Here is a 23,754-nt window from a genome sequence, read left to right as displayed (position 1 = left end):
GTGCAAAATTTATATGCGGCGAAGCCGCATTGAGGATACAGAAACTGAGGCGGCAGAAGGCCGCCGAAGTCTCCGATATCCGAAGGTTGTGTATAGCATCTATTCGGTGTCATGCAAAAATAGCAAATCCAGGCGTTTGCCCGGTATAATGCGAACAGAGGATGTTTTTCCATTTTTAGGACAGCAAGCGTTTGCCCGGTATAATGCCAACATAGTCTTTTACGCAACAAGCAGGAGAATGATTGCTGAGATAGGGTATAACAAGTGTTTAAGTCAGGCCTGCCCAACCTTTTTGCAACGCGGGCCAAATCGCAGGAACAACTTTGTGTGGCGGGCCACATTTCCAAATGCACAAACATTCGCATAAAGTTTTAAAAAAATAGGTAAATGAAGTTCATGAAATTTGACAAATGTCAGTGAATTTAGAAAATTTAATTTGAAGAATGCTAAAAACAGATCATTGGTGCAAAGCATCCTGCTGATTATTGCGAGAGTCCCTTGAAGGACTCCCTTCCAAAATTATATAATAATCTAGTCCAGAATATTCTGAAGAATCTACCTCAGAATTTTTTGACCCTGTGAGCATGATGTCTACTATTTTATAAAAATAAAACTCCGAATTCTATTATAATCCGACCTATTAGTATTAGAATTACCCAGAAAGTGTCAAAATCCTTATCGAGCTGTTACGAAAATCTTGGTCAGAATGTCCAAAATTTTACAAGAATTGTGCCTAGGATTCATTGGGAACAATAATCATTACAAAATTCTAATCTTTGAGAATGCTAACCAGTATTTCAAAATGAACCTGCTTAAAATTATATTATGAATTCGTTTAAGATTCTGTCAAAATCCTCAATAGGATATATTGTAACCTGTCCCAAGATTTAAGAAAATTACGTATTGAATTCGATAAAAATCCTGACTATAAGTCTATAGAATCCAGTTGAAGATTCTTTGAAAAGCCATGTTACCCGTAACATGACTAATGAATTCTTCAAAAATCCTATTCATGATTTTGTGAAAAGTCTTTTTTATAATCTACCCAAGGATTCTGCGGGAGTCACGACCAAGTGTTGGTAAATAGTTATTTATGCAAGTTGCAAAATGATGATTTTTTCAGCACGAGTTGTACATTTATCCAACGAGGCTCGCCGAGTTGGATAAATACAACGAGTGCTGAAAAAATCGAGTTTTGCAACGAGTTGCATACAACATTTTTTGCTATATCGAAAAATGCCGTTTCAACTGGATGAACACTAAAAGCACAAGCAAACATTTCAAGAGAACCCACATGGGCATACAGCCATGCGTAGTTTCAATTCAGTATTTTTCAATCACGTAGGCTGTGACAGTAGTACCCATGAATGTCACAAATTTTCTCGCTCCCATGGGTATCATGCAAATCTTCCCTATTAGAGGAATGAACAGGTAAGAAAATGCTGGACGATCCGATCCCACATCAGAATCGCCAACCTGTGTCGGAACCTGATCACATAACGAATGTCGACTCTAGTGAAGTGACTCGCCGTGTAAACCAAATGGAAAGACACTTCGCTCGAGTCGAGAATTATCACCTCGCTATAGGACACCGACAATCCTCACCTCACGCCAGATGTAGAAAAAACTCAAGGATCAGATGCAATTGTGCTTATCCTGTGTGGCATGTAAGCCAAGACGAGTCGGTGAGATGTGGACTCGTTTCTATTTGATTAACATTAGTCGCCTCACGTCACCCGAGGTGAGAACGACTCGTCTCGACTCACACGCCGCCCAGAATAAGCATGGCATGAAGAGACTGGGACACTGGGTTATTCGATTGACGCCTACCAAAACAGTACTGAAAAGTGCTACTTTTCAGCACCGAAAAGAGTGCTGAAAAGTAGCACTTTTCAGCACTGTTTCTTTTGGTAGGAAAAGTAGGCCGTTATGTTGATCAACTTCTCAATGAAAAGTTGATTGATTCGCAACGGAATTGCAAAAATTTATTTACAGGATTCTGTGTGAGTATTAGCTTATAATTCAGTTAAATTATGTTTGAAATTTAGCCTTTTGGCAATGAGTTTTGTGCAGGTTTCATCTATTAAATGTTGTAGGAAGCCATGATACAATCATTGTTGTTGTAATTCTAGCAAAATTAATATCTAAGCTTTTTCTCATAATGAACCTTAAATCAATTTTCTCATGTCAGATTTTTGCGTAGAACAATTTTAACCGTTATTAAAACTGCCATCGACAGTGCTCAAAATTTAGCTGCAAAACGCCCTAAATATAAAATTAAGAATATGGATCATTCATAATACCAAGATTCAATAAGATTCGCAAAAACGATTTAAATAATTATCGGGCAAAAATATTAGCTTGAACTAAATTGAATGTTCTTCCTTCGGGTAGGTAGAATAGTTTACGGGCCAAATATGAGAAGAATCTTCGAATCTTCCGCGGGCCGTACAAAATTAGGTCGCGGGCCGGATGCGGCCCGCGGGCCGTACGTTGGGCAGGCCTGGTTTAAGTAATCATAAGAATACTAAGTTTAATAAGAATACTTTTCATCGTACAGTGCCCGTTCGATTTTGACTCGGTTTGAATTTTGAAACACGGAAATCCATGCACACAAAAATGGATCATGGTCAGTCACAAATCCTGTCAATTTCAATGTTTCTGTGGGCCTTTTTAAGACTTACCATATTCAAAATAGGTAAAGTTAATTCGTGGTCATTATTACGGTGATACAAGTTTCAAAAAGAAAAACAACCATTAAATTTTGGAACTGTTCAATTTAGGCAACATGAAAATTTTTGGCATGTTGGCAAAATCGAACAGGCACTGTATACCCTTCCAGTTTTCACGAGGTTTTTACACTTATGTTGTACAAAATACAACAGCACGACTACTTAAGCTTCAATAGAATTGATTTTGGGTGTGTCATCTAAGAATAGACCAGCTGACACACCCAAATATCACTAACCATACACTCTTATTTAGCTAGTAATGTTACTTGTGCATCTTGTCCCGCTTCCCCTACTGTAAAGTATCCATAATATTGTAGAAAAATGTGCTGAATGTTTGTGGTTTCCACTAAAATTCCTTCCGCCTTCCGTGATTCGGCCTTCTATGATTCAGCCTTTTGTGATTCGGCCTTTTGTGATTCGGCCTTTTGTGATTCGGCCTTTTGTGATTCGGCCTTCTGTGATTCAGCCTTCTGTGATTCGGCCTTTTGTATGTTTCGGCCTTTTGTGCTTTCGGCCTTTTGTGATTCGGCCTTATGTGATTCGGCCTCTTGTGTCGGCCTTTTGTGGTAAACCCATTGGAGATGAGTAACTGGATTTTTGGTGGTGGTGGTTGTGTGTTGCAATATATCATTTTCTTAGATTCGCAGTTAATGATGAAATAGTTCGACGACATCGTTTTAACGACCAACTTCAAAAATCTAAACAAAAATTTAAAAAAATGGCGAGATCTTTTCATTGGATTGTATTTGATTATGTTTTTAATATTATATGCATTTTGGGTTGGGTGGTACCATCAGGGAATCCGATTGAATCGATATGAATACAAAGAGTGAAACTGTCAACTTTTTATCGCTAACATTTCATGATGGAAAAAGGGCGGGCTCTTCTGCCCATCTATAGGGTCTTTCTGGGAAGCAAGGGCTTGATTGTACAACTGTTTGTGTGAACTTACTACTGAAAGGAGATTCTTTTTCCCTTGCGGGTTTTGCGTAAATGTCTTTGCTTACGGGTCCGTCATTCGTTTTTGACCTCTGAAACAGAGTATGATTGAATACAAATAGCCTTACAATCTTGAACAAGTTATTTTGTTAGAACAGACCATTGCTACCGCTGGATACCTTGCTACAATAGATGGCAGCTTATATCGTCATCATAGTGCGAGGAGTATACTTGATTATTGATGCTCAATTCTTTCATTATTCAGAGCATGAGCATTGATACAGCCCCTGAGTAAAAGGTTGATAAGTAGAGAATGGCTTGTGTACTGAGCTGCACCGTAGTCGGAATAGAATGGAGAAATTCTCACATTTTTAAACATTTGGCATCAAACATCCATGGAATCCATGAAAAGGAAAACTCGTTGGATCATCTTTTAAAAATTTCCTTCACTTGTATTTTATTACAGTTTAGTTTATCTTGTTACTATTCGGTCACTATTCGGCTTATTCGGCCAAATAACGCATTTAACTATTCGGCAAAATAAAAATAATTGAGATATTCGACCGGCCGAATATTCGGTACATCTCTACTATTTTCCTTGTTTGATCATGTTAAGTTGCAATTGGGCGTGAAAATCTATAGGTAGATAAACATAACATAAAATAACTGAAACACAAATCTGCTAGTTATAAGAAAGAAAACCAAAAACATCAGAGAGTTGAACTTTTTATGCCGAAGTGGTCTTATTGTTTTTTTTTCCATAACAGTATGCCATATTTCGAATACTTACCGGTGTTTTTTCACAAACAACATATTTATTTGATTCCACGCGTGCTGGTAAAACCATGTGAGCTCCTTCGATATTGACAGTGCACAGGAAACCAGTATGGGCACTTTGTGGCCTGGGCAGATTTTCGATTTCTAGTTTTATTTCCTTGGGAACCTTGTTGGGCAGCAGAATGGGCTCGGATCGTTTCTTAAAGTGTGGACACGTGTTTTCGTTGGTAACGATGTTACCAGAATTGCGACAAGTTGAAGTATTATACACGCACTTGTTATCGTAAATGCACCAGTTGCAACCCCACTGGCTGCGGAGACATTTTCTACAGTTATCGTGACGAGAGCAGTCGTAAAACGCAAAATTGCGGGATACAAAATCCTTATTTGTCTCAGAACTTCGAACGCTTAGTGGAACTAGGATATGGTCCGTATTAGCAGCCAGTTGGGGACGTTTATCTATTGGAGGAGTTCTACACACTAGCCCTTCATTTGTCACATTAGCATCGATTGGGGTTGAATTACCAAAAACACATTTGTATTTGGCATTATGTGGCAATTCAGGAAGTGTTCGAATAATGAGATGCACCGTTGCCATCTGATTGATAGGAATTTTATCAGGGGATACCATCTCAAAATCGATACACTGCTGTCCGGTGCTAATCGATAACCATCTTGCAGTGCTAGTATCTTTTTGACAAGTGTTCCGGACTGTACAACGCTTTTCGAGAGAACACCAACCGCAGAACGGATCCCTAGATTCTAAACAACTCGAACAGTTGGTGAATGTACTACAATGTTCGACTTTCATTTTGATAACCTAGGAAACGATATGAGATGAACATAAAACAACTTATCACTTCATACAGATTGTAATAACACTTACTCTTTTTTCAGACAAAATATACATGTATTCATTTTTCGGTGAAAGCATTGTATCCGGAAGTATTTTATAACCACTGTCCACCTCAATGCGTTCGTATTCTCCAGCAGAGGGTCCTGACATTAATATCTGCAAAGAAAATTATGGTTTGATGTGCTGTTCAATAATCTTGTTTCTTGTTCAGGACTGTTACAGTAAGGTCAATACAAAACGCGGAAAGTCAAGTCAACGTGTACAGAATCCGCGTCAAATTATACGTTTTTTATTAACACTTCAGTCGTCGCGCTGTTGTATTTTGTACAACACTGGTGAAAAACCTCGCTTTTCGATCACAACAGCAGCGTGGTGGTTCTGACGGTGGTCAACCACGCGACGACTGGCAGGTTAAAAAAATTTTAAAATAGAAGGTCTACTCTCTCAAATAAATTCGGGTGTTCGGGTAATGACCACTCGGGAAAGTGGCCTTTCGGAATGATGGCCATTTGGGTAGTGACTATTCGTTATTTAGGGTAGTGATCGTTCGAAACAATGGCATTCGGGGAAGTGACATTTGAAATTGTCATCGAATTCGATGAATCGTAGAATCTATCGTTCCGAGATTCTCAATCCACTCTGAATTGAAATTAACCAACCCTGTCATTGTTTCTATTGTCACAATGTAGCTCCAAGTATAGGTACCGTGACCTGCTCTAATTGGTAAATGGCTGGGCATGGCGTACCATTGGTACCTCGCGTACCTGAAGGAATAAAATAGACCCCTCTGTGCGGTCCTTAGCCTCTTGCCCAGCAACTCCTATCCCTACCTCCTCGCGGTACTGGCCGGGGTACGAGTAACCTTAGGGAAGATCGAGTAACCAACCCCCGGTGGGAACTTTGGTCGTATGCTGACAGGGAAGGGGGGGTTTGCTTTTGCTTTTTGCTTCTGCAAACCTTGAGCGTCTGTACTCCATGTTAGGAGCGGCTCACAACAGCGTCTGTTCCCCATGTCAGGGGCGGCTGATCATCGTCCGAGTGCCAGAGAAGGACTCTAAGCTAAACTGTGCACTATGGTCCTCCGAACATTTAGGGGGAATGGTCCTCCGGAAATCAAGGGGGTTGGTGTCAGGCCCTGCAAGCCAGCCGTAAAAAAACATCAAGCAACGAATAATCAACGAGAGAATACGAACCGGGACAATCGGCGAAGACCACAGCGACGTAAAGGGACTAGCGATTGGAAGCTCGGTACGTGGAACTGCAAATCTCTCAACTTCATCGGGAGCACACGCATACTCGCCGACGTGCTGAAGGACCGCGGATTCGGCATCGTAGCGTTGCAGGAAGTGTGTTGGAAGGGATCAATGGTGCGAACGTTTAAAGGTAACCATACCATCTACCAGAGCTGCGGCAACACACACGAGCTGGGAACAGCTTTTATTGTGATGGGTGATATGCAGAGGCGCGTGATCGGGTGGTGGCCGATCAATGAGAGAATGTGCAAGTTGAGGATCAAAGGCCGGTTCTTCAACTTCAGCATAATAAACGTGCACAGCCCTCACTCCGGAAGCACTGATGATGATAAAGACGCTTTTTACGCGCAGCTCGAACGCGAGTACGACAGCTGCCCAAGCCACGACGTCAAAATCATCATAGGAGATCTAAACGCTCAGGTTGGCCAGGAGGAGGAATTCAGACCGACGATTGGAAAGTTCAGCGCCCACCGGCTGACGAACGAAAACGGCCTACGACTAATTGATTTCGCCGCCTCCAAGAATATGGCCATTCGTAGCACCTACTTCCAGCACAGCCTTCCATACCGATACACCTGGAGATCACCACAGCAGACAGAATCGCAAATCGACCACGTTCTGATTGATGGTCGACACTTCTCCGACATTATCGACGTCAGGACCTATCGTGGCGCTAACATCGACTCCGACCACTATCTGGTGATGGTCAAACTGCGCCCAAAACTCTCCGTCGTTAACAACGTACGGTACCGACGGCCGCCCCGGTATGACCTAGAGCGGCTCAAGCAACCGGATGTCGCAGCGGCATACGCGCAGCACCTCGAGGCTTCATTACCGGAAGAGGGTGAGCTGGACGAAGCCCCTCTTGAGGACTGCTGGAGAACAGTAAAAGCAGCCATCAACGATGCAGCTGAGAGCAACATCGGGTACGTGGGACGGAGTCGACGGAACGATTGGTTCGACGAGGAGTGCCAGGAGGTTTTGGAGGAGAAGAATGCAGCGCGGGTGGTCATGCTGCAGCAAGGGACCCGGCAGAACGTGGAACGCTATAAACGGAAATGGCAACAGCAGACCCGCCTCTTTCGGGAGAAAAAACGCCGCCTGGAGGAGACGGAGTGCGAGGAGATGGAGCAGCTGTGCCGGTCTCAAGAAACGCGTAAGTTCTATCAGAAGCTCAACGCATCCCGCAACGGCTTTGTGCCGCGAGCCGAGATGTGCAGGGATAAGGATGGGAGCATTCTGACGGACGAGCGTGAGGTGATCGAAAGGTGGAAGCAGCACTTCGACGAGCACCTGAATGGCGCTGAGAGCACAGACAATGAAGATCGAGACAACGGAGGAAATGCCTTCGTCGGTACTGCGGAAGATGGAAACCAACCAGCCTCCACTTTGAGGGAGGTTAAGGATGCCATTCACCAGCTCAAGAACAATAAAGCTGCTGGTAAGGATGGTATCGGAGCTGAACTCATAAAGATGGGTCCGGAAAGGCTGGCCATTTGTCTGCATCAGCTGATAGGCACAATCTGGGAAACAGAACAGCTACCGGAGGAGTGGAAGGAAGGGGTAATATGCCCCATCTACAAGAAAGGCGACAAGTTAGATTGTGAGAACTTTCGAGCGATCACCATTCTAAATGCGGCCTACAAAGTATTATCCCAGATCATCTTCCGTCGTCTGTCACCTGTAGTAAACGAGTTCGTGGGAAGTTATCAAGCCGGCTTCGTTGACGGCCGATCGACAACGGACCAGATCTTTACTGTACGGCAAATCCTCCAAAAATGCCGTGAATACCAGGTCCCAACGCATCACCTTTTCATCGATTTCAAGGCGGCATACGACAGTATCGACCGCGTAGAGCTATGGAAAATCATGGACGAAAACAGCTTTCCCGGGAAGCTCACGAGACTGATAAGAGCGACGATGGAAGGTGTGCAAAATTGTGTGAAGGTTTCAGGCGAACACTCCAGTTCGTTTGGATCCCACCGGGGACTACGACAAGGTGATGGACTTTCGTGCCTGTTGTTCAACATTGCGCTAGAAGGTGTTATGCGGAGAGCCGGGCTTAACAGCCGGGGTACGATTTTTACGAGATCCAGTCAATTTGTTTGCTTCGCGGATGATATGGACATCGTCGGCCGAACATTTGAAAAGGTGGCAGACCTGTACACCCGCCTGAAACGCGAGGCAGCAAAAGTTGGACTGGTGGTGAATGCGGCCAAGACAAAGTATATGCTAGCTGGTGGAGCCGAGCGCGACAGGGCTCGCCTAGGTAGCAGTGTTACGATAGACTGGGGATACTTTCGAGGTGGTCGACGAGTTCGTTTACCTTGGATCCTTGCTGACGGCTGACAATAACGTTAGCCGTGAAATACGGAGGCGCATCATCAGTGGAAGTCGGGCCTACTATGGCCTCCAGAAGAAACTGCGGTCAAAAAAGATTCACGCCCGCACCAAATGTACCATGTACAAAACGCTCATAAGGCCGGTAGTCCTCTACGGGCATGAAACGTGGACGATGCTCGAGGAGGACCTGCAAGCACTTGGGAGTCTTCGAACGTCGGGTGCTTAGGACGATCTTCGGCGGTGTGCAGGAGAACGGTGTGTGGCGGCGAAGGATGAACCACGAGCTCGCCCAACTCTACGGCGAACCCAGTATCCAGAAGGTGGCCAAAGCTGGAAGGATACGATGGGCAGGGCATGTTGCAAGAATGCCGGACAGCAACCCTGCAAAAATGGTGTTCGCCTCGGATCCGGTTGGTACAAGAAGGCGTGGAGCGCAGCGAGCTAGGTGGGCGGACCAAGTGCGTATCGATTTGGCGAGCGTGGGGCAGAACCGAGGATGGAGAGATGCGGCCACGAACCGAGTATTGTGGCGTGAAATTGTTGATTCAGTGTTATCTGTGTAGATGTTAACTAAATAAATGAAATGACCTGCTCTAATTCCGTGTGTTGCCTAATATGGTGTATTTAAAATTTTTGTGGATTTCTAGCATATTATATTATTTATTTTTCTAAATGATTGTCACAAATGTTAGCACATTAAGTAGTATTAAGAAATCCATGACAAACTTGAACTAAAGTTGCACATACAAACAAACAAAAACAATGTTAGAATGTAATCGCCTGGTGCCAACACACGGTATTAGGGCACGGTTGTTTATGTGTTCCAAATACCGTGTTTCAGTTATAATTCCAAAATGGCGAAGCGAAATATATATATTTCATTTCCCGAATCAATCATGCAAACCTCAATACGTTGTTTGATACAAAAATTTTATTTTTGAGGCGCTTCGTTCGTTCAATTGAGAGATGTTTCAAAATGTGACCCGGCAGTCGGGGTCGGATGCACGGTATTTGGAACACTGGTATGTTTAACAACATCAACTGTAACTATGGTAAAATTTTCAAAATGGTTCAAATCATATTTTTTATGCAAAGTATAGAAACCGGTCTACTATATAAAACATGAAAGACTTGGAAATAATCATACGTTATTTTTATCTGATCGATTGAAACTTGAGTTTTTTTAACCTCACGGTAATAGAGCATGTCACGGTAATCAGCGGAAAAATAAACAGAATTTGAAAAACTTTCCATAAAAAATATTTAATTGCATTTGTTACCTACTGCATCTAAGTGTTCCTATTTCCGCTCACGGTAAACAGATTTCGTGACGAACTTACTAAAAAATGCAATATTTCGAATTTCCTTATTTATCTTGATATGGTCAAACCACAGCTATTACTGCGATAAAGAAGGCTGTATACTAAAATCGACATTTCTTTAAAATTTTGTTTAACTTTTTACATGAGCGGTTATTGGAACACACAAAAATACCTAGTGATGCAATAACCGCTCACGAGGTCTTGTGTTTTCAATATAAATAATAATTTTATCAAATGAAAATAATGTCTAATATTGCTAGAATACATCCGTGCGAAAAATGTTGGTTTTTGTCACGAAAAATATTTTTTACAACAGTGAGCGGAAATAGGGACATGAGCGGATACTGGTGCACTGAATTATAGAAATGCCTGTACCCTATCAGGGAGGACAACTTAAAAGAGGTACCGTGAAGGCTCCGTACTCTGCGCACTTAAGGCTTTTCAAATTTCAAACAGCTGTAAATTAATGAAAACTAAACACAATGCTCTGAAATTTTGGGAGCAAATACTTATTGATCTTATGTATAAGTAAAAAATATAAAAGCTTCACTAAGTAATGATTTTCATTGCAAATTTTTAAATCTTCTCAAGGGTATCCGTGTTCCTAACTCTGCGCACTCATTTTAGCAGTGCTCCTTATTCTGCGCATTAATGTTCCTAACTCTGCGCACTCTGTCCCTCTCCCTTATTTGTACGTATTTTTCGTATTCTTAACTCTCTAATACCCAAATTTTTATTTTCGATCTAAATATCATTTTTAGTTATCTTAAATCGTTCTAAACACGTTTTGGGCAATGATTTAATTTTATTCGCAAATTTATGAATTTTGGTTTTTGGTTTTTTAAATTTTTATTTCTGAACATCACTATCTTTATTCATTTTTTCTTGAAGCCTCTTCTAGTTACTGATCTTTGGCAATAATAAAATTTCAAGTTTTTACGGTACTTCTAAAAATATTAAATTTTTAATCATTTTCAGGATTTTATTTTTTATTGTTTGTGTAATTAACGGAAAAACAGGTTTTGGATTATTTAAATACCACCAAGCTCTTCTTCTGTGGTAGGTTGATAGTAGAAAAATATAAGAGATACGATTTTTTATATTAAACGTTAAATGAACCCCAGGTTATATACGAATACAATTTTTCAAACAATTTTCAAAAACACAAAAAAAATCAAAAGTCTTAAAAAACTTTTCTCTGCGTCAAGGTTTAAGGCAAAAATAAAATCATTTTGATTTCCGAGCTACGAAAAAATACACAAAATTCCAAGGTGTACCCCGTCCAAAGGCGGGGTTGGGTATTAGAGGGTTAATGTATTGTTCATCGCTCAATCGAGGAGAATCGCCGCTCTGTATAAGGGTGACGTAATTAATTAACAATTCTTATTGCAGATCACTAACAGTACTTGGTGTTTTCATTTTGCAAATACGATTAAACCTGAGTCGATGTTCCATTACTCTATATTGACTCATAAAACTATAAAAAAAATCAAAGTTACTTTATTGCATGGTTAAGGAGCATTGTTTTTATGTTTCGCTTGGGGTTTGTAGAATTTAACTTTACGTAACTACGTGTGGGTTCTACCAGATCACAGAGTCTTCTCTGCTGGGTGTATTTTCGATTTGCTTCTTCGCCTACTCAATTATCGATCGGCTTTTCAGCCGTATAACGACAGGGGTCGGTAGGGAGTAATAGTTGACAGGCTAACAATCTTTCGCTTTATTATGCAATAAGGGTTGTAAAATCTCTAAAATCTCTTATCTGTCGTCATGTTCTGAATGACATCAAAGGTTTACACATGAGTTTGAAACGCTAATACGCATATTTAGTGAAATATACCCACTGATCACTGTAAACAAGTTATTGAAATGATGTTAAGTACTCAAATGATGCCTAGAGTACTCAAATAGTCTACTTGTTGGTTCAATACTATTGGTAAACAATCAAATCACTATTGATTACAACCAAAAACATTTTTCACTATTTCGATAAGTTCAAGTGAAAGCTAACAACTTTTGTTCTAGTACTTCTTATTCGAAGCATTGCTTGTCATTCAAAACATTGAACAAAATCATATGCGCGAATCTCAAAAAACCATCATTTGTAACAGCCCTGACTCATCACTTCAACATGATTACACTTACCTTTTTTATCCATCCCTCGGAAGTGCCCAAGAACGCAAGCGTATGAGGTCCGGTATTAGTAGTTGTGACGGAGGTTACCGATTCGTTCGGAAAGTTGAAGAGAGTTCTGGCGAGAATTGGAGTCACGCCGCTGATTTTTAGCCCAACGTGACAAAAACTGAAAATGTTGCCGATTGATCCCACCACAGGGCACTTGCCATCGTTTATCGTTCCAGAGATGTATCCTAAGTTTCTGTCTTTGATACTACCATTGAAACAAGCTGAAAAAAGTAATAAAGTGTAATAGTTACTCCCCAGATGAAATAATACTTGTCTTACAGTGAATGTTTTCGTTGAACACTTCTTCAATCTCTGTCAAACTGTAAACACACATAGCGGAGTTGTTCTGCGGCTCGTTGGTTATCTCTTTCGATGGCGAGAACACGGCAATTAGAACGTAATCGTCCTTTTTGATTCCCAAATCTTGACTTAGCTTTATTCCCGCTTGAATTATTTTCGCATCGCGCAGAATGTTGTAATCTTCTCCGTCGACTAAACATGTGATGGTTACCTAGAAAGTTTTCCAATGAAAATTATTTGAGCTTTAGAACCTAAATCAATAATTCTTGCACATACCTCTGTATAGCTGTCGTAGTTGGGATCATTCACGCAGATTCGTGTCAGTCGGGTAACGAATCCAGCTTCGTCCGCCAGATGTGATTTCTTTTGTACCACCGCAAAGTAAGCATACTCAGAGCTGTTGAACCCGTACACATAGTTTACCAGAAAATGGTCACGATATTTCACATCAATGTTAATGTTCGATTGTTGTATCGAGAATTCCGCATAGTTTAAATCGTCTAGTTTTCTGGATGATATGGCAGGAACGTCATGCCTATAATCACCAACGTTCGTGAATGTGGTGCCCACGTAGAGTATATCTTCTTTCTTCCACGACTGGTACTTGCTCGGACCGATGAATGCATATGTGGAAGATGTCTCGTCATTTGCAGCTAGAGCAACTTCCATATATTTCGAGGAATCTGGAAATCTGCCGCTTAGATAGTAGATTTCACATGCTCCCTGGTGTATACTGCCACAGGCGATTAGAGTATCACCTCCACTGTTGTAAATCAAGATTTTGTTGTGATTATTCGTCTCGAAAGTTTCCTCGTCAGGAGAACATCCTCCCGCATGACACTGTGGCGAGTCCAGTTTGGGACCCGTAATAGCTTCATTGAGCTGTTTGAGATTTGCGTCTAATTGATAGATTCTATTAGTTGCTCCGGCATATAAGAGATTCCTATGTTTGTCGTATGTTAAATGAGTAAAGTATGAGTTGTTATCCAACGTGAATTGTGCAACCACATTATGTGATGGTATTAACGAAGATGCTGTTATAGTTGCTATTGATCCTTCGGCGGATACACTTATCGTTACTGTTGACAGGTAAACGACATGAAGCAAACATAGCAGGAGTAGGACGGACATAGTTGCTTCGAATAATCGTTATATGGATGCTTATGTAATACCTGAAAAATAATAATAATCACATTACAAGTTTTGTATTTCGTTAAATTATATAAAACAAACATTACTGGGCATGTTATTTGGATTAATACATATTGTTAACATATTCAACATTTTGGCAAAAATTGCAGTTTGAATCGGTTGGGTGTGACCTACGCGGCGATCCTCCAGAGTGCGAAAGCGGGTACGAGCCAAGATCCTCGAGTGGTCAATCCCACTTCTCAGACCAAGTAGACTTAGAAGAAAGTGCCTCGGGATTATCCGAAACGATTCCACAACAACCATGGGTACAACCCAGCGTCCAAGGAAAACCCGAAATCGAAGACAGTGAAGCGGAATGACAAGAAAGAGGCTCTAGTTATCAGAACGGAAGAAATAAAATATCGCCGAAAAATAGCAAGTAGTATTTGGTCCATCAATTGTGTCGCTTGCCCTTGAGGCGGAGAGCGATGCAAAAAGGAATGATCAGTCGTGTTCGGACGTTGCATGCTAGTCTATTGTCCAGTGTGGTGCTACCTTCGAAGGACAAATCGTCCACTGGGAGCATTAACGTGTCGGTGTCTTAAAAAAAAGAAATAAAATATCGTCATTGGGCGCAAAAGTGCGGAACATAAGGCGAATTGGTAGCTTAGGCATATTGTACATGTCCAACATATGATGGTCAGTGGTTGCAAAGTTCAAACCAAAGTTAAACATCGGTTCTGTTTATGGGAAGACTGCGGATACCTAATGGGTGGATCCTGATGTCCGGCCTCAAACGGAATATCAAAGCAGTCAAAACGGATAACAGTTAAACTGATAACGCATCCTGGCCTACATGGGGAACTGGATAGCGAATCGATCTCGTCTAGCAGGTATAGCAACGAGAATATATCAACTCAAAGAAGTAATCCCTATCTCAAATGCCGATTTTGCTATAGCAGAAATTAACTGCGTGTTCTATTGCAGCTCTTATTTGCCCTCGAGGTGGTCGAATAAAAATTTATCATATTGAAATAGTCATCCTAGTCGAACGTCCCAATCGTCAGCCAGTAGTAAATAATACTTGGGTATCTCCATGATTCATTTTGGCATAGTGGTTTATTTTCGGCCAAATAGTCAACAGAAAGATACATTTATCTTCTTCTTCTTCCTGGCGTTACGTCCCAACTCCGACAGAGCCTGCTTCTCAACTAGCGTTCTTAAGAGCCCTTCCGATCATCAATTGAGAGCTTTCTTTGTCGATTGACTATTTCAGCATGTGTTTATCGTGTGGCAGCCTAATGAAAATCGAGAAAATTTTATGAAAAGTTCCTCGACTGATAGGATTTGATCTTCAGCTTGGTCTTGCTGAATAGCAAAGTGCCAGTGATTAGCAATTACAGTAGTTAGTAATTGATTTGTGTATGAGTTTATAATCTTTGACTATAATAATTAAGCTGATCTACTGTAACAGGTATCACTGAATATATGCAGTAAAACATAGTCGCCATGATGCGTGTGCTATCTTTCGCGTCAGAGCAATGTTGCCTTTCCAGAAAATAAATGAGCATAGTTGAAGAATTTCCGGTTGAATGTGAATCGCTAACTGATTACTAAGACGTCCGATTTGAATACGGTCTTGTAGTTGTAGCTGTAGCTGACGAATGTATCTAACAGTTTCAGTGTAGCTCTAATCCTTGTCCCTTTTTTGTTAGTTGTAGGCTTTAAAGTGATTGCATACACTTTGATAAATTAACTTAAGTTGAAGTTATTGCTTTTTGTTTTTGTAGTACTATTTAAAAGCAATTAACAAGCATTGGTTTGAGCATGGATCACTTAAGGTGAAGATGAATCGAAGCCAAACCTCAAATTTTCAAGAGCACAAATCTGGAGAACCAAACACCCGTTTGAACTGAAAACTTAATCGATTTTTCACCACCAGCGAGTGACCAATCGATTAAGTTTTCAGCTAAAATGGATGTTTGGTTCTCCATATCCGTGCTCTTGAAAATTTGAGGCTTGGCTTCGATTTATTTTCACCTTAAGTGAATTCACACCACACGTAGCGTATGAAAGTGAACAACTTTGCCAAACAAACCAGCCACTCACAACTTATTGTTTTTGAAGTAAATTAAAAAGTCTATCGGTTTCTTACTTTTGTGTTTGAACCACTCTCTGAAACTGTTTGAAAAATGGCTGGAATTTTATGAATTAATTACAGACCAATTGTCCGGTTTTTTTTTTCGAACTGAGCTTGCAGTAGAAAATTTCTTGGTCAATTCTGTCGCAGAAATTTTTACTTTTCTTGATGGGAACGGCAAAGTTAAGTTAAGCGTGGAATTTATTATTTTTATGAAAATGTTTAGTTTCACTAAAAGTTTGACCACTGCTTACATGATACAGTCGACTCTCCATAACTCGATATTCAAGGGGCCATCGACTTATAGAATTATCGAGTTATGGAATATACCGACACGAAAAATCACAAAATCGAAGGAACAAATTTCTGTATTTCTATTACATATATGATCACTTCTGTAAGAAAGCAATATTATTTTGTTGATTATATTTTACAAACTATTATTTGAAAACTTTTTTAGAAATGCTCGAAAAATCACGTTATTTTTACTGACAACATTTTGTTTAATTTTCATGTTTTTCAACTTTTATTACAACTTGCAAGCATTTATTCACCTCCTAGCATGAATTGGACCAAGTTTCCCAAAATAAGAAAGATTTTAAAATACCGCGATGCTACCATATTTCGCGCACGCTCCTAATTTCGCTCACTGCCATTTTATCCATATTTTTTGGTAGTTATTGGACTAAATAATTGCATGTTATGTAACCATAACTAAAGTAGAATTATTCGTAGTACTAGCCAACAACAATTCTCTTCGCAAAACATGTTTAAAATGTCAGTGAGCGAAATTAGGAGCGCGCGCGAAATATGGGTACTTTACGGTAGATATCGAGTTATGGAGAGAAATTTACCTCTCACGTAACATCGACTAGTGGAGATATCGAGTTATAGAAATATCGACTTGTAGAGAGCACGATGTATGGGAATTTGAAGGGACCGAAAAATCCATCGAGTTATAGAGTATATCGAGTTATAGAATATCGAGTTGTGGAGAGTCGACTGTATCTAGCCAACTGAAGAATAAACCATAAATTTAATTCAAAACAGCCACACAGCCTTGGTTGACTTTAAAAAGAGTTTATAAATTGTCGAAAATTTCGTTCATCATCATGGAAATTCATAAAGCATTCGAAACTAATTCAATATATTATATGCCCCAAAAACATAGAAAGTTTTTCTCAGTGCAATTATTTCTGACAAAATAACACAGATAGTTATAAATCTGGAATGGATTAAAGTTTTATAATATTTTGTTTTATATTATAAAACAAGAAGCGAATGTCAAATCTTTTACCATGATCATCGGTTTAAATATTCCAAATATATTCGGAAAGATATTTTTCAAAATTCCTAAGATAAGCTATGTTATATCTATATTTGAATATCAAATTCATAGAAATAATGTTTTTGAAAAGTTAGGTAAACTTTCCTTTCCTGCTTCTTAAAAATGATTGAAATAATATTACCCTAAGGATGCTGTGTATTATGAAATGCCATAAAAAAACTAATCGCAAGATTTTTCTTCATTTAATTTTCACTTATTGGCTAGTTAATTACTGAATTAACACAAGTCTTCGTTTAGACTATTATGTTTCCATATTCTATACCCTGACTTTATTGACTAGCTTGGGAATCAAATGTTAAATTTACAGTTAAAAATCACGTAACAGTTTCATAAGTGCTAGTATGCAACATTTTCCCGGCGTTAATTGAAATTCCCGTATATTTCCCGGTTTTCTCCCGGTGATCCTTTCGAATTCGCCAAGGGCGGAAATGATCCAGCCAATGTCTGAATGTTTCTTTAATAAAGTATATAATAATGAAATATCTCAAAGGATTTGATGGCAAAACTCTCTCCAAGATGTAACTGATTTTGGACAAACTCGAAACAAACCGAATCAGATGAGTTAGTTTCGTTAGTGATTCGAATTCAACTCTATGTGTATTAAAATCTAGATTTTAATTCAATGCTTTTGATTATTCAATGATTATTAAAATTAGTCATACATTACTATACATTTACAATTCATATTGTGTAATAATGGTAGAAATAGTTATAGAAACGCGTTTTTGATATAGAAGTATTCGATCAAAGTATTAAGACTTAATCAGCGCATGAATGTGAGTAGCGGGTTTTCAGTGAAATATGTGTTTTTAGCAGTAATTTTGCGGATGCTTTACTTCTGTTATAAGCGTTAGTCCTTGACAGGTTACTGTTAGAGCCTCAAATTTATTTTCCAAAAAAGTTTTGTTGACATTTTTCTAAGAAGGAAGATTGGAGAATCTTTTCTACAGGGCTGGTAGCAATCAAAGACCAAAATAATAGTGACTTTAGTGACCAAAATGATCAAAATAGTGACCAAATAGTGACCAAAAAGTGACCTTAAAGTGACTTCAAAACCAGAAGTATTAGTCATAAAATAAACCAGAAAGGAAAATACGTTCTATATTGATATTTACGAATGCACATATTGTGTAATTTTAGAATGTAGAGAATAGCAGTAATGGCTGGAAATGTTTCTTAACATTTGTCTGTCCAGGATAAGCCTTGATTGCTCAGAAAGATGGTACATTTAAGATTTAACTTATTCATAAAAAGTGGATGAATTTCAGAACATTCTGAAAAAAAAAAAATCCTTGCCTATCAAATATTAAAAACAAGCAGAAAAACTGAAACAATGGTAAAATTTGTGGCAGAATTTCTGTAAAATTAAAACCCTTTCTTCTGAGTAAACACTTATAACACTAATATCTACAATTAAACTGAACGTTCCAATAAATGAATTTCTGAAAACAATCATATCGTAAAACTTGTGAGGTTACAGGATTTATATGTTCTACGACCCTGAAAATGACTAATTTTGCATACCGTGCACCCCCGCTAATTTGGACGGTACCTCATGCAAACCATTTGAAATTGAATACTTAAAACCGTGTTTCTGTTTAGTCTTCTGGCTGTTTTGTTTTGATTCAGCGTTTCGTTTCACAACGTTCCATTTGACTTCATTGCATTCCATGAGCTAAATGACTGTTTAATCATTAATTTAGAATAAAAGCGGTCAAATCAATGGGGGTATCTAGTACTTACATTGTAAACAAACAGTAAACGATTGAAACCGCATATGTGTTGCTAAAATGTATTAACAGTATATTTGACGCATGGAAATCGCCACTGATATCACTATAAACGGTTTAAATTTGCTTTCTTCTGGAGGAAATCTCCAGAGGAATTTCTGAACAAAATCCTCCTCCTGGGAAAATCCTCGGATAAATTATCCTCTGAGAAACTTCTGGAGAAAATTCCCGAAGGATTTCTTAGAAACAAATTCTTAGAATTCCTGGCGGAAATCCTTACGAGATTTTCTGAAGGAAATTCCTGGAAGAATTTCTGGACGAAATCTACGAAGAAATTTTTGATGGAAATACCCGAAGAAATTCCTGGAGGAAACCCCCGGAGGTTTTGCTGTAGCGAATCCGCAGATGAATTCTTGAAAGAGGTCCCCGTAATAAATCCAAGAAGAAACTAGTGGTGGGAATCCATAGATTAGTTCCTGGTGGAAGTTGTGTTAGACACATCGGAACAACTTCGGTAGAATTTCTGGAAGAGCTCCTGGAGTGCTCTGTTGGAGAACTTCGTTGAGGAATCTTTAGATGTATTCTCGTAGAAATTATTTGATTCCCCGGAAAAATAGCTTGATGTTTGCTTTCCTTTTTAAATCAAACAGCTCAAATCTTGGTTCAAATCCGACATAAAATATACCAGGCTGCTAGCCTGTTCCAGAAAATAGACCTGAAAACTGATATAAAATAAAATTGGAACTTCATTTGCAACATCGGTTCAAGCTCAATTCTTTACTAAGGTCCAAAAATTTGAACCAAACCTGTGATTTGGTCCACCGGTGAAGTTGCCCTAAGTTTTGCCAGAATCTCCTACAAAAAATTGCTCAGAAAAAAATTGCCATTTTTTATGGGAAATGTTTACGAAATATTCACCTAAATTCTTCCATAAAGCTAGCTAGGATTCCCTATTTTCTTGACACTTTCGTTTCCCAATCACACTATATTTGATATTACAAATATCAATTTCTTTTTGATGAAGTTTGAAAAGTTCCACCAGCCTTGAATTTAATTTTCAGCAGATCACGAAAATAGTGACTTTAGTGACCATTTTTCTGAAAAAAGTGACTTTAGTGACTTTTTGTTGGAAATAGTGACTTTTAAGTGACCAGGTCGAAAAAAGTGACCAAGTCACTAAAAAGTGACTTGCTACCAGCCCTGTTTCTACCTACAGCCAGTAATTGCAGTAGAAACTCTTGGTTCTTGTTTTAACCATGTTTATTAAATATCTTGGCTAGAAAATTCAGCCTAAAATCCGTTTTAAAATTTGGTCCCAATTATCATAAAAACAATCTCCCAGAACACTCGCAAAAAAAAAATTAGGGTTACATTCCTCAAGAAAGTTTGTCACTTTGGTTTTCAAATAAAAAATAGCTTTTGACAAGGAAAGTGATTCATTTTTTTAAGGACATATGAACGTAATGACCAATTAATACATTCAGCAACAAGAATAACGAAATAAACTACAGTAGTAAACTACAGTAGGGACGATTTTGTCAGCCCCTAGATGAATTTTAGACTGACAAAATCGAGTCATATTTTTTGTTTCTGTTTTTCAAATTTTGACATGTTAATATTTGCTTATGAACCACGTTTACAACCTACAAAGATTTTTAAGGGGGCGAGGGACATGGGCGTAGCCAGGTTTTTTGTATATCAGGGGGGAGAAGAGTCCTCATTATTTCATTCTCAAATTTCGCGATGAAACGATCTTTATACACCCTTATTGCATGAACCATAAAACTATGCAGGATATGCACCCTACTTTTTCACAGTAAGCAAAGAAAGGGGTCCAGTTTTGGAGAATTACTTTTTGAAAAATTCTGAAGATTCGATACGTAGTGATCCCTTTGATCGGCAATTTTGCTCTGGCCATTAAGAAAACCGGAATCAATCTGAATCCTAGTTCTACATGACCATTGAATTATCTTAGAATTTTTCTTAAGACACCGAAGTTCCTAAAAAAATCATATGAAAACTCCTTTAAGTTTTTTTTTTCTAGAATTAAGTATAATTCATAGAATATTTCAACTGTAGATTGCTGGGGCCCAGATAGCCGTAGTGGTAAACGCGCAGCTATTCAGCATGACTATGCTGAGGGTCGTGGGTTCTAATCCCGCTGGTCGAGGATCTTTTCGTAAAGGAAATTTTCTCGATTCCCAGGGCATAGAGTATCTTCGTACCTGCCACACGATATACACATGCAAAAATGGTCAATCGGCAAAGAAAGCTCTCAGTTAATAACTGTGGAAGTGCTCATAAGAACACTAATCTGAGAAGCAGGTTTTGTCCCAGTTGGGACGTAACGCCAGAAAGAAGAAGAAGATTGCTATATAAATTTTCCTAAAAAATATTTTGAAATTCATCCAGAAGTGTTTTGAAGATTTTTATAGGATTACTTCAGAAATAAATTTTACAGGCATTTCATCAAGAATTTGACATGGAATTGTTGTAAAAAATCTTATAGTATTCAACAAAATGTAATTTTGAAGGGATCCTTTCAAGAGCTTATGGAGTTATTCAAAGCAGAATTCCAATTTTAAAGGAACATTTCGAGATATCGCTGAAGAAAAACTCTAAATAATTTAACAAGAAGATAAAGTAAATAAAGTCCTTCCTTAAAAATTAAAATTACTTCATAGGAATTCCGGGTGTAATTTCTGGACGAATTCAAAATTCATGAAAATGTTAATCATAAATACTGTGATATCTCCATGAGTCGATATCTGAAGAGACCATCGACTGATAGAAATATCGAGCCAGGAAAAGAAATTGTATGGAATGCTCATTGAGGGGACCAATGGTTTTACTGTAGTGCTATCGCATACGGGTGAGATACGGGATCAGATGTATAACAAATTGTACATGTCGTTTTGATTGGATATTTGAAAAAAAAAATGCAAACAATCGAGAGCTTTAGATAAAAAAATGAATATTTTTAAAACTATTATCGCACGAATGTTCTACAGTGTTCATAAAACATAGTAGGCTTTTTAAACATCTAGGGTAGGTGTACCAGTTATGGACATAGTGGTTCTCTATTTCGCCATACGTAATAACTTTGATTCCTTCAAATTTTGAAATTTTTTGTGTGTTGTAGAAGTTAGATTTAAGATATATCTTGATGCTAAAATATTCAAAAAGATTTAAAATGTGAAAGTTTTCAAAATTTCACATATAGCCAAATAGGGAACCACTATGGCCATAACTGGTACACTTTCCCTATATAAGACGTCACAATGCCAATTTTCATAAAAAAAATGATCATTTGTAATAAATTGTTCTGGCGGAACCGCTAAAATAGTTTAAATGTTCTACAAAAAATCAATTTTTCATTTTAGCGTTGGAAAATAATCCTGGGAGAGAGGGTCGACAGTTTTCTGGAGGGGTCTAGCCCTTCAAGCCTCCCCCTCCCCATGCTCCAGAGGCAATGGCAAAAGTTTACACACTTAACATTTCGCAACATTCCGATTAGGAATCTTATTGGATTAACTTTAACCAATCTCTTGGAATACAGTGAATACAGGTAGGTAACCACCTACGAATACTTATTCTCAGACACCTTGGAGAATGAGGAACATAATCAAAGCAACCGCAGGCTGCTTACTCACCTTTCATTTATGGAGTATCAGTCCGGCGATTTGTGTAAATATTTATGTATTTAGTCAAAGAACGGGAATAATTCACATTAATCCGTTCGGTTGTTTCACTTTCCCATTTCGGCCACTATTGATTAACGTTCAACCCGATTAACTTTAATTCATGATTCTATTTTGATTACACTATGCAAGGATGTGCAATTTTCGTAGCCACCGTCGTAAGAACAGAATCATTACAGGAAACTTTCTTTGTCAGCCATGTTGTTTTGGTGGTTGCTCCGACAATAATCCGCAAGATCAATCGGTTTTATTCTACGAAAATCCGAACCATTCTCGCACTGCACACTTTTTCCGGGTTAATCACACTTCACTGTTGTAACTTTGAACAAATTGGATAGCAGGAGAAGTCTATTTAATTGAATAAACTGCAAAAAACTACGGCAGCAAAATAGTACATTCCGAAAACTTTTTTTTCAACTTCAGAAGCTGTCCGTGCTGCCAGATTCGTAGAAATAAAGTGCATTGCGTGGTGCATTCTGGTTGTCAAGTAAAAGAAAAACAATCCCGGTACTGAAAAACATATTTAAACCAAAATTTACACGTTGAATGAAATTTTCGCAATATGTGTAAAGTTATTGTGCTCTGCAAGAAAAATCCACAGAATGCGATTATGTGAAAATGTCGATATATATTAGCATAGCAGTCCTGGAACAACCGTACACTCAGGCAAGTGGACTATCGATAAACATAGGAACCCATTATGAAAATTCGCCACAAGAAATCGGGTTGAAATTCATAAATTTGCCTTATAAAAAACCAGAATTTGAAAACAAAAAACGTTTACGCGGCAATCTGGAATCGAACCAAGAACCTTGTGATCGATAGGCCCGAGTGTACACCACGCACCTATCGACGCCTTGATGAGGAGTGTGTGTGTGTGTGTGTGTGTGTGTGTAATCCAACTAACACCCACTGTCCGGCAGTGATATTATGGAAGAAATCTTTCTGCAATGTTTTTTGATGCTATTGCAGATAGCTTTAGTCCAGGAGTTAAAAGG

The 23,754-nt window shown here is 38.8% G+C and overlaps 1 protein-coding gene across 3 annotated transcripts in view; it reads right to left on the bottom strand.

Annotated features, from left to right (window-relative positions):
* Positions 1–23,754, bottom strand: part of LOC5564742 (plexin-B) — a 177,726-nt gene that overhangs the window by 21,051 nt on the left and 132,921 nt on the right. For 2 of the 3 annotated variants that reach the window (XM_021844154.1, XM_021844155.1), the window contains exons 3-7: positions 12,983–13,878; positions 12,686–12,917; positions 12,368–12,627; positions 5,335–5,460; positions 4,462–5,268 (exon numbers count right to left, since the gene is read on the bottom strand). In XM_021844154.1, coding sequence (XP_021699846.1) covers positions 4,462–5,268; positions 5,335–5,460; positions 12,368–12,627; positions 12,686–12,917; positions 12,983–13,837 — 2,280 coding nt within the window. In that variant the 5' untranslated portion in view covers positions 13,838–13,878. Of the gene's footprint in view, positions 1–4,461; positions 5,269–5,334; positions 5,461–12,367; positions 12,628–12,685; positions 12,918–12,982; positions 13,879–22,708; positions 23,199–23,754 lie in introns of those variants that run through there. The other variant, XM_021844153.1, reaches the window with a different exon arrangement.

This window comes from Aedes aegypti, chromosome 2, assembly GCF_002204515.2.
Source record: "Aedes aegypti strain LVP_AGWG chromosome 2, AaegL5.0 Primary Assembly, whole genome shotgun sequence".
NCBI lineage: Eukaryota > Metazoa > Arthropoda > Insecta > Diptera > Culicidae > Aedes > Aedes aegypti.
This window is presented reverse-complemented; position numbering and strand designations above follow the sequence as displayed.